Source organism: Rhinatrema bivittatum, chromosome 7 (assembly GCF_901001135.1).
Source record: "Rhinatrema bivittatum chromosome 7, aRhiBiv1.1, whole genome shotgun sequence".
Lineage (NCBI taxonomy): Eukaryota > Metazoa > Chordata > Amphibia > Gymnophiona > Rhinatrematidae > Rhinatrema > Rhinatrema bivittatum.
Window position 1 is genome coordinate 7,508,942 of NC_042621.1, and position 17,772 is coordinate 7,526,713.

Sequence of the window (17,772 nt, forward strand, 5' to 3'; positions counted from 1 at the left end):
CTCTCCAAATATCTGTTAAATCATAAATTTGAATACTGTTCTGTAGAGTTAGAGGAAGTGGGAGAGATATGTTGGATGCATGAGACCTATCCAATTGGGAATTAAGACATAGGTTCCAATCACTACCCATTATAATGTTAGTTGTGGGAAAAGATTTAAGCCTATCAAATAAGGAGGCGAAAAAATCTTCAAAATACTGATTAGGGCCATACACGTTAACTAAAGCTAGGGAGGTACCATATAATTCACCTTCCAGGATAACATATCTTCCCATGGGATCCCTAAAGTTCCATCAAATTGTGAATGGTAAATTTTTATTAATCAAAATACAAGCTCCTCTACTACGAGTAGAACAAGAGGAGGCAACAACTGTACCTAAACAACCTCTTGCCAGTTTATCATGTTCCTTGGATAACATATGAGTTTCTTGAAGAAATACAATATGAGCCACGTGCTTCTTAAGAAAATGTAATAGGCAACTTCTCCTAATCAAATTAGATAAGCCCCGCACATTGAGAGATTCTTAAAACAACAAACGTTTGACAACAAATTTATTGAAATCCCACAGCCAAAATAAAACAGACCCCCCCCCGCACCTAAATTCCCCATACCCCATTAATGTTCCCCTCCATTCCAGTAAGCACCACGGCAGCCACAATACATACATAGTGCAAAATAATATAAAAAACAAGATCATGCATCGTTTACTGATTTTAACTCCCCACAAGTTTTGCAACTTTGCTTAGCAACTACTGAGAAGCTGTTCCTATGCAGATTTTGCAGAAAAAAGAAAAAAAGCTAAAAGAAAAAAGCCAAAAGACTTGTTCAAAAGTACTTGGGAGCTTAAAAGGCTACACAAAGTTTGGCATCTGTACCAAATAAGGAAAAAATATCCAAGTCAGTTAATGTACTGTCCTGGACAATGCAAGTCAATATCAAAGGAAAATAGAAAGAAAAAAAACCTGATAAAAAAAATCAAGTACTGCTTTTACAGTATATTGAGCAAAATCTGTTTCCATGCAATGTACATTCAGCCAACCATTGCAAGTTTGCAGGGGTAAATTATAAAAAATAAAATAAAACAACCAAACTGCCCATCTTGAGAGGGATCTGCACTGTATCCAAGCCAAAATCCTGACCTTCCACTTTATGTTCTCCACACTATCTCATGATTAAGGAGTGCCAATGTTTCCAGAAAGTCAATAAGGTGGCTGTGAGGTAGACAAAGCCTGATTTCACAAGAAATTAGACACCTCCTCCAGAGACTGAACAATTTTTACCTGGCCATTGTCCATAACTCTCAGTTTTGTAGATTATTACATGTTATAAGAGTAGCCTTTTTTTCTCAACTTACGCTTGACTTCTACAAAACCTTGTCTTTGTTTTTGTACCGCAGCTGAAAATTCTGGGAACAGAAAACACACTGTTGCTGAAAAACAATTCCTTTTTCCTTCTAGCCAATTCTAGTATTCTCTGTTTATCTCCAAAATGATGAAATAGGACCAATGTAGCCTGAGGCCGATTAGTCGGTGCAGGTCATGGACCAGCAGTTTGATATACTTTATCCACTTTCACCTTCTTATTTTTAATTGCAAAATCCACCAGCTCCGGTAGCCATTTTGAGATAAATTCAACTATGTCACGGCCTTCAGCGGCCTCAGGCAAGCCGATAATATGAATGTTGTTATGGCAGCTGCAATTCTCCAAATCTTCTGCTCTGTCTTCCAACATCCGCACTGTTTTGGTAAGTTTATCAATCTTATGGCCATAATTAGTGTATGCGTCTTCTAAATCAGTCACCTGTACGTCCACATTTTCTAGTTTCTCTTCAGAGGCCACAAGATTTGTGATCTTCTCCACAACAATCGTTAATTTCTAATCAATATTTCGCAACATTTTTTTTAGAAAAAGTATCAAATAATTTTTAAAATAAATCTCAGTTGTTCTCATCATCATCTCCTGAGGAGCCATTATCAGCCATATTTCAATCCTCATGCTCCAGCTGCAGTTTATCTTTTGAATTCTTCGTTTTCGACTTGTTGTCTGCCCAAAGTTTTGTAATAGTCCGGTTCTGTAAATCTTTCGCGGACGTTTTATGAAAGAAAGGCACGCCAAAGGATGCAAAAAGAAAGGTATTTTAAAGGATCGGGTAGGAGCTCACACTTCAAGCTGCAAGCATGTCAGTGCATCACGTGATCTCTGTTCCATTGTTTTCGGACAGGTCAATCCAGTCATGCTTTTATCCCATTGCATGCGAGGCGATACAGTTTTCTGCTTAGGAAATTGAGATTGACTAGTCCATGCATGGGGTCCCTAAATTGCTCTTTACTAGAGTGCATCAGTGGTCTCAACAGACCCTGTATATAGTGAGTGATGTCAGAGTAGAGTAGGAATGTACCAGAAGAGGTCTGACACCCCCCAGTGAGAGGTACCATAGGTTTAACAAACCTCATGTGTCACTGGGGTTCCGAATTCTTTGGGATGTCTCTTTGACTATTAGAGGTGCTAGGGGGTGGTCACTTAAAAGGGAGAGGTCTGACAGAACTGCTTGTTGTCATGGGGGTTGGGGTGCCCAGGACTTCAGGATTAGGGAGGTCTTTGTTTGTGGGTCCCAGAACAATTCCTGAGGTTTTCCTGAAGGTTTCTAAATTTCCTGAAGATCCATTTCTGAAGGATTTCTTTAGAAGTTAGAGAAGAAGATTGGCTTTTGTGGGAATTCAGAGGGGAAATTGCCTAATAACGGAAAGCCCTACGAGCTGCTGACTGAAAAAAAGGAATCAGCCAGAGGCTCACCAGATTTGAATATTAGAAGAGAAAGGGAAATAGAAAGAGAGTTGCATCCAGAGAGGCTGGTATTGGGGAACAGCCTAGAAGGAGGGGGTGCCTGGCCTAGAGAGCTTATCTGCCAGGGTGGGCAGCCTTTCCTAGTGAAGACAGTATTTTTGGTGCTAATAATGATGGACTTAAGTTTTCTGTACTAAATAGTGCACTAAGCTATATTGTAATGCTGCGATTTCTGTTTCCTGCAACCAAGTTCATCGCCAGTAAATTACTTTTTTTTTTTTTTTTTTTTAAGAGCAGCTACAGCATGGAGGATTTTTTTTTTCCTGGTGAGAAAATGCCCTTGAAAGACTGACTTTTCCCTCCCATGCGGAAAGAATCATAGAGCATGGATGCAGTCCTGGTCCCATGACCTCCCATGTGAGCTCCTGCATCCCAGGGCAAGTTGGGGCAGGGGTTACACATGCAATGTAGTAAAATTCATACTAGATCAACCTGTCCAAAAAAAAGGGAGCCGGGTGCCAATTCTACCATTGAGGAAGTGGCACTTTTTTTCTGCTCCTTAAATTTAGCCCTTTCAATCAAAAGTCCTGTAGTGCTTTCTGCACAAAACTTTCCTGCGTGATGCATACTCTATAATTCTCTCAAGTCTAGTTGGGTTAGAAGTGCTAAGATGCTGGTTAATACTGCCTTGGAAATGCACGGATGGAGGCTGTTGGTCAGAACTGGTGCAAGATTTCTGGCTCCAATGAGCAATTTAAAATTTGTTGCTCCCTCCAACTCCTAGCCAGGTCTAGTGCTGCAATGCTGCCTTTTCCCTCGGCACCCACTAACGGTATCCGTTACCCACTGCTGACACCTCTGCTGACCCACCTGCTTAGCTCCTCAAAGGTAGACTGGGTGGCTGCACAGTTGCCTGAATCTGGAGATTCTGAGTTACTGCGTGCTCATAGTCCCTATGATGATGTGGCCCTGCCTCCTGTACTTAATTTGGAAGCCCAGGAGGGGAAGGCTAAAAGCTGTAGCATCACAAAATGGATTACATCTTTCCTGAGTAATAGGGAAATATAAAGTGGTGATGAATAACGACAGGTCAAACTGTTCAAAATGGGAGTTCCCCAGTGGTCGATGCTTTTGGTCACTTTATTTAATGTATATCTAACCCCACTATGTAAAATTCTTGAATGCCTGGGTGTTAACCTTAGAATTAATGCTGACGACATACAGCTGTTTTTTTTTCCCTTCAATCAATAGCATTAGCTTTGAGAGAATTAGAGATTTTTATGGATACAATTCAAAAATGGTTACATTATAATCACTGCCCTTAAATCTCACAAAACCTGAAATCATTTATATGTCACATTGGTCACCCAATGAGACACTTCCTGTTGTGGAGCACGTCCTCAGGCCCGGTTAGGTGCTCAGAGGTGCGGTCCCATCTAACGAAGATGTGAGACCTTGGGCTGCGGCATGGCTCAGGGAGGAGCCCCAAGACACATCACGGGAGGTGAGCTGGTACGAACACGGGTGGAGCAGGAACAGGGCTGAAGCAAAGACAAGGCGAAGATTCTAGAACAGGAACTAGGCAGGCTCACACCTCCACTGGACCTACATCACCAATGAGGTCCAGCAACACATTGCTGATCTCGAGAGTAACCCTCCGGCCACTCGATAGCCCTTCTGGACCCGTTGCTGGGGAACGAGTGCGTGAGGCCAGACGGAGGCTGAGGGCAGGAACATGAAGACTTGGATGAAGACTCAGGATACACAGAGGATTCAGACGAAGACTTGGATACTCAGGAGACTCAGATGAAGACTTAAACAAGGACTCAGGAGATTTAGAAGACTCAGAGGACTCAGACAAGGATTCAAGAGATTCAGAAGACCTGGACAAGGATCCAAGTTGCTCGGAAGTTTCAGGCAAGGATTCAAGAGGCAGGCGAAAGTACTGGGTGAGAATTGCATCGCAGCACACCCTACACAGCCGCCTATGGCTGGTCACAGACCACGCTGAACGCGAAGCAGACTCCAGGCGAAGATGTGGAACATGGCGAAGATTCAGAAGAGGCCTGCACCGGGGCGCGCCCTACACAGCCGCCTGTGGCTGGTCGCGGACCACACTGGAGCGGAGCAGGATCTGGCAGAGTTTTAGACATGGACGGATACAGTGTAGGACCACCAGGGACTTTTGGCAAGTCTTGGGGGACCCTCCTGACCCCCCCAAGACTTGCCAAAAGTCCCTGGTGGCCCAGCGGGGGTCCGGGAGCAACCTCCTGCACTCGGACCGTCGGCTGCCAGTAATGAAAATGGCGCCTAGCCTTTGCCCATACTATGTCACAGGGGCTGCCGGTGCCATTGGTCAGCCCCTGTCACATGGTAGGAGCTCAGGATGGCGCCAATGGCCATGTGACAGGCGCTGGCCAATGGCACCGGTAGCCCCTGTGACATAGTATGGGCAAAGGCTATCGGCGCCATTTTGAAACCGGAACCAAGGGTGTGAGTGCAGGGGATGGCTCCCGGACCCCCCGCTGGACCACCAGGGAGTTTTGGTAAGTCTTGGGGGGGGGGGGGTCAGGAGGGTAGGGGGTTGTAGTTAATTTAATTTTAGCGGGGGAACGAATAGAAATCGACGTATTAACGTATCAGGGCGCCATACGGCCAAATGCAACGCATCTGCCCCCCGACGAATCCAAATCCCGAATGCAACGTATGGCGTCCCTCTGCACATCCCTACTAGCTCCTAATATGGAACCTAACATTGTGTAACTATAGCACCTAAGATGCTATCAAGAGTTCATGTCACTGTTGCTGGTGCTCTCTTTTGAAGCCTTGGGGTGTTACCACTTTTGTTGCTTTTTTTGCTCCTCTCACAATGATTTGCAGAACACCTGCCAATGCTTGTACCCCTTTGCTCCTTTACAGAGTCTTAAGCAATTCATGCCACTTTTGGCGCCACCATCCAGTATCCACAGTCTTTCTAGGTACCTTGGATTTCATTTCCCCTTCTGATGATTTCTTCCCAAAGATTTTAAGATAAGTGATAAGAAAACCCCAATTCCGGAGCTTAATGGGCTGCCCAATATAAGCTGTAATGCTTCCATCATTGACTGTAATGGCAAATGAAAATGAATCAAACTAAAAAAAACAGTTTTTTTATTTTGTGTTTTGAAACTAAAGAAACAAATTGGAGTCCCCATGAAATGAATTTTTAAATTAAATTATTTTTTTTTCCACCTGCACATCCCTATCAGCAAGTGCTTGACACAGCACCATAAAGCAAGAATTAGGACTCAAAGATGGCCCAAAAAAAACCAGGAAATTATGAAAAGGCTTGGACAAATAGCCCTGCCTTTGAAAGTTTCCTGCAAATCAGATAAGTAAATATCCAGAGGCACCCCATTCCATAGAGTGGGACCAGTGAAACTGGAAGCTGGATCACTTCTGCCTCTCTCCCTTCCCTCACCCTGTCACTCCTCTGGCCTTCTCTCTTTCCCTCTCCCATAGCTTCTCCCCTCCACCTTTCTTGTGTTTCCTCTCTTTCCCCTCATGCCCCCTTTTCCTTCCTTCCCCCACCCCCAATCTGTTGTCCCTCCAGGGTTATCAAGTTTTTCCAGTAGCAACAGGTCTTACTGGCTCTAAAAGACAAGCAATATAATTATTATTTCACAAGGTTATTATAACGCAAACCGGTGCTCTCTAAAGGCACCAGTTTTCCTGGGAAGCCTCTGTGGTTGTCATAGTTAGGGATTAAGAAGAAAAAAAGATGGTTATCGGGGTGTTAAAGCACAAGGAGGAGAATTAATAGGAGACGTATTGCTGGTTTTTTTTTGAAAGACTTCCTTCTCCAAGGATTGCAGCTGACAGAGGAAGAGAAGAACAATAAGAGTCTATGAATTTAGTAACTATCGCTTTTCAAAGTTCTTCCGTCCGGGCAACTTAACGTTACACCCTTAGGGCCTTATTTTTCAAGGCTATCGCAGGATTGCGCTACCTAAATCGGGGCGGAGTCGGCCCCGGAAGAGGAGGAGTCGGGGCGTCACCGGGGCCGACTCCGTGAAGACCGCCACGGACGGCGAAAAGGTAAGTGCCTTTTCGCCGTCCTACTTCGCGCCCAATAGCTACACCTCCTATGGTGGCGCTATTGGGCGAGAAACCGGCAGCGAGCGCACCGCGGCGGCGCGCTCGCTGCCGGGTAGCGCAGGACCGCCCCCCCCCCCACCCCCCACCCCCCATTAACGCAATTTTGTAAAGTATCGCAGGCCTGCGATACTTTACAAAATGAGGCCCCAAGACTCTCCGGGAATAGCAGAGACCTGTAAGGCAACAGCTCAGGATCCTTTTAGAGGCGTTTACACAAAAACTGAGTCAACAACTTAAAAAAAAAACGTCATAAAGCCTAGAATAGAAAATGAACAAAGTTATGGAGAAAAGCCACCCTGGGTGCTGCTGTAGATTTGTATACACAACAGATGTGAAAATGAAGTGATTTAAAGCTCTGATGGCTCTTTGAGTTTGTGTGGCTGTGAGGATGGGTTCTGCTGTTTCCCTTTGTCACACCCCTCCAGAGACTGTCACCCCGTCATGCTGGGCTTGGGGGTTGTTACGCTGGCCCTCCTTTTGGTCGAAACACATGCTGAGTTTGGACTTGGATTGCCTGACAGCTTAGAAGCGATTTGTCAAACACAGAGGGCATTGTCCTCCTGATCTATATATTTTTTTTTCTTGAATTATTAGAAGCTCTCTAGTAAGCGGAAAGAAAGTCATGGATTTGAACTCTTAACAGCCAGGTAGGTACCCGCTCAGGAAATATGAAGGTAACGTAAATGCTGTGGATCTATTTCTCTGTGATCGATTGCGAGAAGTGGAGCTCTCTTTCAATCTAATTCCCCCTAGAAAGAAGTAATTGGGGCTTCACCGTAGAAGCAAAGTGGACCCTTGGGACAGCTGGCACCATTTTGAATTTCGGTGTTGGCAGGGCAGGAGCGATCGGGCATCACTCTTGCCCACTGGGTCCCTTGGACTATGATTTTGGGTGAGATGGGAGGTCATAGGGAGGAGAGAGGATTGAGGAGGGAGGGGGTCAGACGAGGGTTATCTTTTGGGAAATGAGGACGTGGGTTTTATCTAAAGAGGACATGTTTTGATATGGGGGAGAGGTTCTGCGGGAGGGAGAGAGAGAGCGTATGTTCTTTGGGGGATAGAGGGTATGTGCTTGTAGGGGAGGAAAGGAGGGTATCAGCTTACGAGTTGGGGCAGCACAGAGCTATTTATATTTACCCTTCAGTTCATCATGGTGAGGGGGAGGGGTGGTAGTAATGTGTGGACATTACCACAGCTGGTAACTTAACGCATGTTAATGGTGTCATACCAACATGGGATTTACTTAGGGCTTAATCAAACAGCCAAACTAACGCACATCGAAAACAGCTTTAAGCATGATATTTTTTTAACATGTTTTACTAACTAGGCCTCTTAGAGTGTTGCTAGACAAAATTAATGTATAGGTAACACTGTCCTGTGAGGGTGGAAAAGGGCACGAGAACTTACTCAGACCCAAGGTTTGTTATATTTATTTATTTATTTATTTATAGTTTTTTTATACCGATTTTCCTGCATAAAATGCATATCAAATCGGTTAACAATGAAACAGAATAAGCAGGAAGTAAAATTCCTTAGTCCAATACATTTAAACGTCAATAATGAAATAATTTTAAACAAAGCAAAAAGCTAAATAACATTAATAAAAGTTAAATTATTAACATAAATATAATTATATTAGAAGGAGCACAAAGGTTCGCACGAAGGGGAGCACATCTCAGTTCATTTTTACTATTTTTTTGTGTCTTTTTCTTACAAGATGTAGTTTTCTTTAAGTGCCCGATGGTAGTGGGCTGCCCCTCTATAACAGCGCCTGGTGGAATCGCTGTTATAATGTTATAATTGTTATAATGGAATAATTCTTGCACAAGCATGGAACAGATGGTACCTCTGTCGTTTTTACTGAGATTTAGGGAGGGTTTTTCACAGATGCACTAACCTGATAGCCATGACAAGATCAGATTAAGCGTGATCTGATTTGGGCTACATTATACAGCTTTGATTCTCAGGTTCAGAGAGATCTGGCTTTACTAGAGAAAAGGAACCAAAATAACTTTTGGAAGGGATAAACAGGGAATCCGTATTACATTATTAATTTTTTTTTGCAGTGCTGATGCCCAGGCATATCATAGTAAGAAGAAGCAGTTAATATCCACCTTCACCTCTCCAGAAAACCAAATGGTGCTGAGGCGCTCTATCATTACAAGGCAATGTGATACATTTTGCTAAAATTAAAAAAAAAAAAATAAAGATACCCCAAACTCTATATGATTGTCATTCAGGGAAGCAGATAACATGATCAAAGGGACCCTCATGATGTTTCACGCACCAAGCATTTCCTCGGGGGGCTTCCACAAGAGTGTTTGCAATAATTGCACTTATGTTGCATCACTTTTGGAAATAGCTGTTGTTTGAGGCCTGAAATTTTGCCATCTGACATTTTTTAAATAGCCAAATTTGCAAATTATTCAGCTGTCCCAATTCCCGATAGTTTAATTCCACCAAACGCATATCCATAAAACTGTTTATTTTCTTCTTCTTCTTTTTTTTTTTTTTTACAGGAGATTTAATTCTCTTGTTTTGGCCATGGTCAGAATGCTTTTGTGTCCATTTAGAGTTGGGTGGCAGAGAGTTAACTATCCCATAACGCACGAGCTCTCAATTTTAGCCATGAAGGAATTTTAGCTCATGCTTCAGACCTTGCTTTTGATATAAGCCAAAAAGAGGCTCAGCAGAGTGCATAGAGATATATCTAGATATGTTCCAATAAGTTACATCTCTATCCTTCTTTAAAAAATGACTGGACTACAGGTAAATTGGGAGGAGATATGAAACAGAGGAAAAGATTTCCAGGAAAGTTGCGAATGAAGGCTCATTACACCGGCCTCCCAGCCCCACTTCTGGTTGAGCTGGAGGTACAAAGGAGCAGGCGGAAACTGCTAAGTCAAAAACAAAACAATCTGAGGCACAGCCATGCCCGGACTCCTGCCTTGTTCTAAAAGCCTTGCAATCTCGCAAGTCCAGCAAGCGAATTTGGGAGCTGCAGGGCTTAAGCTCACTGAAGGCAGCACTGGGCCAAAAGTCATCGGTTGCTCCAGAGGACTCGAGGCTGCAAGCGAGCAATGACAATTCAGGGCACTAGCACACAGATTCAGGCCCCCATCTGCCTGAACTAGCAATGTCCCTGGAGGCAGTGCAGGTGATGCTCACAGTCCTAGCTACTGCTCAATGGTGACACCTGCTGGTTGGAAGTAGGTTGCAAGTGTGCCAGGGTTTAGGAGGGATTTGCGGTCTGTGTGGCTCTAGGACAAGGACATCACTTCATTAACTGTGCTGGGGAAAGTTAGGAAAATAGGGGGAATACCCCAGGTAGTTGAAGTCTCATCGCACCACAGTCCAATTCCAATTTTGCCAGGCCAAAAACAATACAATATAAATGACATTTATTCATTCTGAATTTTGGGGTATTTGGATAATTTTGATTGCAATACGGATTTTCTTTTGCAAAGTTTAGAATATAAAGGACTGTGTTCTTATGGGAGTAGTTTCGGGAACCAATGAGTAATGCCTATTATAGTAAGGAATATGAGAACATAACAGATCCTTAGGAGTTTAAATCAAGGAATAGCAATCATGTCAAAAAAGTTAGCTTTCTAATTGATTCTCTTATCTTTAAATATGAAGCTATGACAGCACTTAAATCTTCTGCTTCTGTAACCTACCTATGGAATTAAATTTCTGTCCTATGCAAAACTCTGTTTCTTGCTGATCCAAAGTGTTCATGCATGGTAAATTTACTAGTAAACACCATCATTTACGTTTGGTGCCATTTATTACTATGACTTGATTGCTTCTGAATCTGGATGACAATCATTTCATTGAGAGGACAAGGAGAACTGCTATAACCGAGGAAATAAAACATCTGTAAGCTGGATTACAAAAGACCGGAGTCGCTTTCTTCCAGCACATCACAGCAGTGCAGAAGAAAAAAAAGCATTTACTCCGATCAGGAGCTGGCTCTGCCCCCTGAATTCTCTTGATGCCAGTATTTCACTAACAGCACTTTCACCTAATCAGTGACTTTGTTGTGGCACTCTACTGCTTCATTGCTACGGTTCACTACAGGGAGAGCTGTCATCACTCGACTAAGTGCAGTTCCATAGCTCCATCAGGCCGAGAATTTTTATTATAACCTGAACCATCATGCCTTATCCATATCCCTAACAAGCTCAATGAGGTACAACATGATACCCAACAGATGGAAGCTTTCCTGCCTGCTAGGATGGAAGAAAGGTGCACTTACCTAATAGTCTGATGCTGAAGAGTATCTGGGTCTGTGGCACTGACTGTGAATACAGCGCTACCTATGGGGATGTCCTCAGGTTTGGTCACATTCATTGGCTCCGGGTGAAACACTGGACCTTCATTTACATCCTCTACGGTAATCTGCACTGTCGCGGTGGAGCTAGGACCGTATCCGATATCAGGTACCAGGGGATCTTCGTTCTCTACTTTGATCAGAAGAGTGTGGAAGGCTGAGATCTCATAGTCTAAAGGCTGCAAAACATGGTAACAATGCTTTATGTATATTTCTGCATAGTTACCCTTTCTCTGATGATATACCAGATTTCAATAATGTGTTTATCACCTGTGGCTATTTGTCACATTCTTTGCAGCTTGGTTCATGGTGTTGCATGCACTAGCTAACTTACAGATGATAATTAATAATATCAATGGGAGTCTTGCTCAAGTAAAGTGACAAAATATGCTTACAGAGTTCTCCTTTATTTAAAGAAATAAATTCCAGAATTATAACGTCTCTGATATGAGATGCAATGGAATAAGGATCAAATTCTATAAAAACAATTATTACCTATTATCTTCTAACAGCTGCCACCCGTGAACATTCCATGAAGAATATTCACCTGCCTGACCCCATCACTCTTCTCTCCTGTCCCAAAGACTCTCATCCTTTCCAGCACGGTCCCCAACAGACAGAAGCCACCGAAAGCAATACATGTATTATATATACATAGAAGATTACATACAAAGAGACTTTGAGCAAACTTTGTTCTGCAAAGGAGACTTGATTGATCAATCAAAGTATGAGCTATTGATAATCTTCTTATATTCCTGGCCATTTTTAAGTTTAGTGCAAAACTGAATGCATTCTGTATATGACCATGGAGATTCCAAAAAGATTTCTATTGAAGTTTAAATGATTATGGGTTCATGTAATGATCTTAGGACATACTTAGTGATTCTTCAAGTTTCTGCTTTACTTGGAGTAATTGACCACTAACAGAAGTAATTTCAGACTGCCAATGTTTAGATGCTCTATGTTTCATAGGTTATGTTTTCCTTATTTACTAGTTAAAAATCACATTATTTTTTTTCTTTTTAACACATTACATAGGGCAGAATGCTGGTAACCTGACAATTCTGAATCAACATAAGAATTATCCAAAATGAAGTACTGTAAGCTGTCAAGACCATGTAGGTCTAAAGAAAGGACTGAGCTGATGTACAAAATTCAGGCTACAGACTGGTGAGGGTAGAGCAGCTGCCTGGGGACTATATTCCAAGACTGGAGAAAGGATCATTGAATGACTGATAGCGAATTCAACTAGTGAACAAGAGAAGGCTCTTTGAAAATCACTTTTATATAGCACTTTCTAACTTCTCTGTAACAATATAATATGCCATACTGGGTCAGACCAAGGGTCCATCAAGCCCAGTATCCTGTGTCCAACAGTGGCCAATCCAGGCCGTAAGAACCTGGCAAGTACCCAAACATTAAATGAATAGATTCCAAGCTACTAATTCTTATTGATTAATAGCAGTTTATTGGCTTCTATTCTAGCAACTTATCTAAACCTTTTTTAAACACAGCTACACTAACTGCCATAATCACATCCTCTGGCAATGAATTCCAGAGCTTAATTATGCATTGAGTTAAAAAGAATTTTCTCCGATTTGTTTTAAATGAGATACTTGCTAACTTCATGGAGTGCCCCCTAGTCCTTATATTATCCGAAAGAGTAAATAACCGATTCACATTTACATGATCAAGTTCTTTCATGAGTTTGTAGACCTCTATTATATCTCCCTCAGCCGTCTCTTCTCCAAGCTGAACCTACTTTCGACAAGGATTTTTCCCCTAAGAATAAGAGATTTTTCTCTTTCTTTTATTTGCTCCCCTACCTACTAATTCCTATGCAGTAGGGTAGTATAACAAATGCAGTGTTATGACTGAAGTGTGGGCAAGTGTTTTTGGCCTCTTGTCTTTAGTTTGAGCTGACATCCATATTGGAGAATGGTCAGTGTGCTTCCTCCATCCAGTGTCTGATGTTGACATCAGGAAAGAGTTAATGCATGTGATAATGACCTGCAGGGTCAGTCTGAAGAGAAACTCACAGGAATTTTATCTGACCCTTCTGATATGCAGGAATTCTGAACCGCATTTATTTTAGGATCCAATTCTTTTAAATTGCTTTAATCGATGAATATGTTTCTACTGGAATTTTTTTGAAACCATGATTTTGGATAATACAAGTGCCTATCAATTAATATTCTTCAAACAGGACATTCTGATATTCATATTCAGTTGTGGGCTGTCTAGATAGGTTATCCAGATAAACTTATCTGGTTAACTTAAACCGGATAGTCAGTGGCAAAATTGTGCCTCTGAATATAGCCAGTTTATCCAGCTAACTTTAGGATAACCCTTTAGGCACAAGTTATCTGAAAAACCTAGCCCCATCTCAGGACACCTGTGATTTATCAAGGTAAGTTTTATCCATCTAAACCCTTACCCAGGTAAATCAGAGATGGTCAGCATGGCGGGAGTTTTAAGTCACACAATTTGTCAAGCTAAGTCCTGAATTTTGCCAAACAAACTTTTTGAATTTGGACTTTACAGTATCAAATATATTTCACACCTTTAGTAGCTGGACCTTATAATGTGATTTAATTAATCTTTGTTGCGTATATTGAAGTTTGATAACATAATTACTTAAATCTAATTAAAATGGAGCAAAACCATCTTCATAATATTTCTATGTAATTTATAGAGTATGTCACAACCATCAAAGAATTTAGATCTAGACCAAAATTTCAAGCAATCCTTGGTAACAAAATACAGACATGCAAAAATGTTCATCTAGCCTATGCCGATATTTTTCATGATTTAGGAGAAGAGTGTATGCGTCATCCTTTTCTACGAACTAAACATCACTCTTAAGAAAGCTTTTACTCTTACTTTAACGACAGAGAGCATTCCTTCATTGGTCTGAGGGTTTGTGTGGATTTTAAAGCTCTGACCAGGGTTTCCATTAATGATGGTGTAGACAGCTCTCCAAGCTCCTGTGGTTGGATCATCCTGGTCTTCAACTGTTAAGTTGACGATCACACCAATAACACCTTCCTTCACTGTGGCTTGGAACTAAAAAGTAGAATACATGGCAGTGAATGACTGATAGCAAATTTGACTAGTGAACAAGAGAAGGCTCTTTAAAAAACACATCTCAATGAATTATTTATGATACCGGAGCAAAGATATAATTCTTAAAAGAAAGCAAATTTCATGAGTTGTGAATAATGCATTCCAAAAGCAAACAGTGCACATTTGTTAGATTGTGCATAAGTAAAAATGAGGTAGCATTGGCAAACTAGAAACGTCTCTTGACTAAGATGAAAAATCTAATGGTGAGTGATGTTAAAAGAAATAAAACAAAAACAAAAAAGAAGTGAAGTCCAAAAATGAAATTGGAATACTGAGCTATCTTCTTGTTGGAAACACAGTAATTTCTGAAATGCTATTAAAAAAAAGTAGGGTCTGATTAATTGGTAATCAAAAGCATTCATCAAAAACCTTAATCATGTTTCCTTTGAATGGAAAGACCAGTGAGTAATTTGCATAATCATCAATTCAACACACAATGCATCTATTTTGGCAGTTTTTCACCTGCAAAGTATTTTAATAGAAATATCTTACTTTCAACTGGGGAAGTAATTAGTCATTTAGATGTACCATAACTACCACTGTTATATGCTGTACAGAAACTTAATATATGCTAGATACACCATAATTTAGTTTCTTTTTATTGTTTGAATTATTTTTGGGTTTTTTTTTTTTGGTTTTTTTTTGACTACTACCAACATAAAATTGTCTCTGGTACATATAATTGTAATCATTTGTACAACCCGTGCCTTTATGATAGCCTTGCTCTACACTGTAATGCAGCCACATGATGGCTCACAGTGGTGAAAATGATCACTGTGAGAGATCCAACGTCAGCCTGATGCTGTTGGCTTAATATAGAATGAGAAAGATCTGTGGTAAGCATTCTGTTTCAAACTTTTCTGTAAGATGCCATAGCTGTAGTCCCCAAATTGCCATCCCCATGATCGACACAGAGGATCATGGGGATGGCAATTTGGGGTGGAGTGCCATCAGATGCAAAGGATTTGTTACTGTTGCGGGTGGTGGACCCCTGGGCCGAGGAGGAGTTGAGCCCCACAGGTCCCCACCGTCAGCAGGTAAGGCCGTAGAGGAACAGAGACCCCCCTGGAGCTTCATCACCACCGGCCCACGTTCCCCTCAGGTCGAGCCCTTGGGTATAGGGGCCGGCTGGGCTTACGTGGGGTCTCTGGAAGTCCCGGTGGAGTGGTGAAGCTGGCTGGAGCTAGGTGCGGGGTCTGGACACAGGAGAGGGTCAGAGTTCAAGCAAGGCTAGATGCTGGCGGTGAATCATGTAGTTGGTATTCAGGCTGCGGTCGTGGCAGGTGGCGAATCTTGTGATGGTTATCCTGGCTAAAGTTGGGGCAGGCGGCGAATCTCATAGTCATATCCAGGCGAAAGTCAGGGTCCAAAGGCAGTCCAATCAGAAAATGGGTCAGGAGCTCATGAAAACCATCTGGGGAGGAACATGAGCAAAAGCCAAGCAGCCAAGAAGCCAAGGCAAGGTATGCAGGCCAGACCTTGCCTTAAATAGAAAAAGGTGGTGGTAGCTGAAGGGAGGGGCATTGGCAATTTCCTGCCGCAATCCCTTTAAATCACAGGAGGTGGTGCACGCGCGGGCCTAAGGGGGTCGAGGAGAGGGAAGAGCCTGAGGTCGCACGTCGGGAGAGAGCAGCGCCGGAGGGGGCCAGCCATGACTGCCCAGCAGGGAGCCCAAGAGGGGCCACGTTGGCAGTAGGTCCCTGCTGCCGCCAGTGTACCAGGGCCTGCCTGAGCTGCGCCGCAGCATGGCTGCGTGGGGGGCTGCGACCGGCGTGGGGACTGCGACTGCGACGGCTGTGTGGGGGACTGCGACCGGCAAATGCAACAGGATTAAGCTGAGGTACAGATCCACTTGACACAAAGGATCACTGCAGGAGTGAAGATGCACCAGATGCAGAGGATTAAGGAAAGGGTGGAGTCAGAAATAGAGAATGAACTTCAGGTGTGTGTGTGGGGGGGGGGAGGGGGGCTGGAGAGCCAGAAGATGTGGGTGTGTGCAGGAAGGTAAATTTCCACCAGATGCAAAGACACACAGACACATCGGTACAGTTTCTCCAGAGGCAGTGGATCATGAGAAGGATGCTGTTCCACCAGACACAAAAGATCATGACTGGGAGTGAAGGGTAGCCCTTAAGCTTATATACACAGACAACCCAGCAAACACTGACTCCCAACCAGTTGATAGATACATGTTTTCTGAGACGTACTTTAGTATACAGATTAAATACATCTTGCGGTTTGAGCTGTTTCCCACTGATTAATGCAGACTGCAGTCTAGGGTCAGGTATCTAAGAATAGAGATGTTATATTGCTTATTCACCATTTTGAACTATTTTCTTTCCATTTCTGTAAAAGCTTGTGTACACATGTATTTGGGGGTTCTTTGGATTTTAGTAGTAATATAAGAGATGTTCATTATTAGGTGAATTTTCAAATGATGCGGGCATAAAAAAATAGCACATGCATGTGCGTATGTGCTATTTTAAAAAGCACTACAGATGCATGGAAAACAAGGACTGGGCGTACATTGGTTATGTTTAAAAAAAGGCGGCCCGGGGCTCTTCCGGGGATGGGCCCACATGAATGCACTTAAGTTACTATTTAAGAGAGATGTGAATCGGAACCGGAATCAGTTCGGTTCCGGTTCCGATTCAAATCTTACAATTTTTATAGTCCGGCATGATTGGTTTTTTGTTTATCGGCTGCGCCCGAACTGATAAACAAAAAACCCACCCCGACCCTTTAAAAATGACCCCTTTGCTTCCCGAACCACCCCAAAACAGTTTTAAAATTACCTGGTGGTCCAGTGGGGGCACGGGGAGCGATCTCCCGCTCTTGGGCCGTCAGCTGCCACTAATAAAAATGGCGCCGATGGCCCTTTGCCCTTACCATGTGACAGGGTATCCGTGCCATTGGCCGGCCCCTGTCACATGGTAGGAGCACTGGATGGCGCTAACCATCTTTAAAATGGCTGGCCATCTTTAAAATGGCCGGCGCCATTTTTAAAGATGGCGCTAACCATCTTTAAAATGGCTGGCCATCTTTAAAATGGCCGGCGCCATTTTTAAAGATGGCGCCAGCCATCCAGTGCTCCTACCATGTGACAGGGGCCGGCCAATGGCACGGATAACCTGTCACATGGTAAGGGCAAAGGGCCATCGGCGCCATTTTTATTAGTGGCAGCTGACGGCCCAAGAGCAGGAGATCGCTCCCCGTGCCCCCACTGGACCACCAGGTAATTTTAAAACTGTTTTGGGGGGGTTCGGGAGGGTGGGGGAAGGTAAGGTTGTGTTTTAAAGGGTCGGGGTGGGTTTAGGGGTTGTTTTGGTGTGCCGGTTTTCCCGCCCTCCCCCCAAATAACTCCCGTTAGTGGACACTAACCCATTAAC

At 43.0% G+C, this 17,772-nt stretch overlaps 1 protein-coding gene across 2 annotated transcripts in view; it reads right to left on the minus strand.

Annotated features, from left to right (window-relative positions):
• CDH13 (cadherin 13) overlaps window positions 1–17,772 on the minus strand; it is a 1,208,179-nt gene that overhangs the window by 174,130 nt on the left and 1,016,277 nt on the right. For both annotated transcript variants that reach the window (XM_029608118.1, XM_029608117.1), the window contains exons 9-10: window positions 14,141–14,323; window positions 11,183–11,436 (exon numbers count right to left, since the gene is read on the minus strand). In XM_029608118.1, the coding sequence (XP_029463978.1) occupies window positions 11,183–11,436; window positions 14,141–14,323 (437 nt within the window). The remainder of the gene's footprint in view (window positions 1–11,182; window positions 11,437–14,140; window positions 14,324–17,772) is intronic.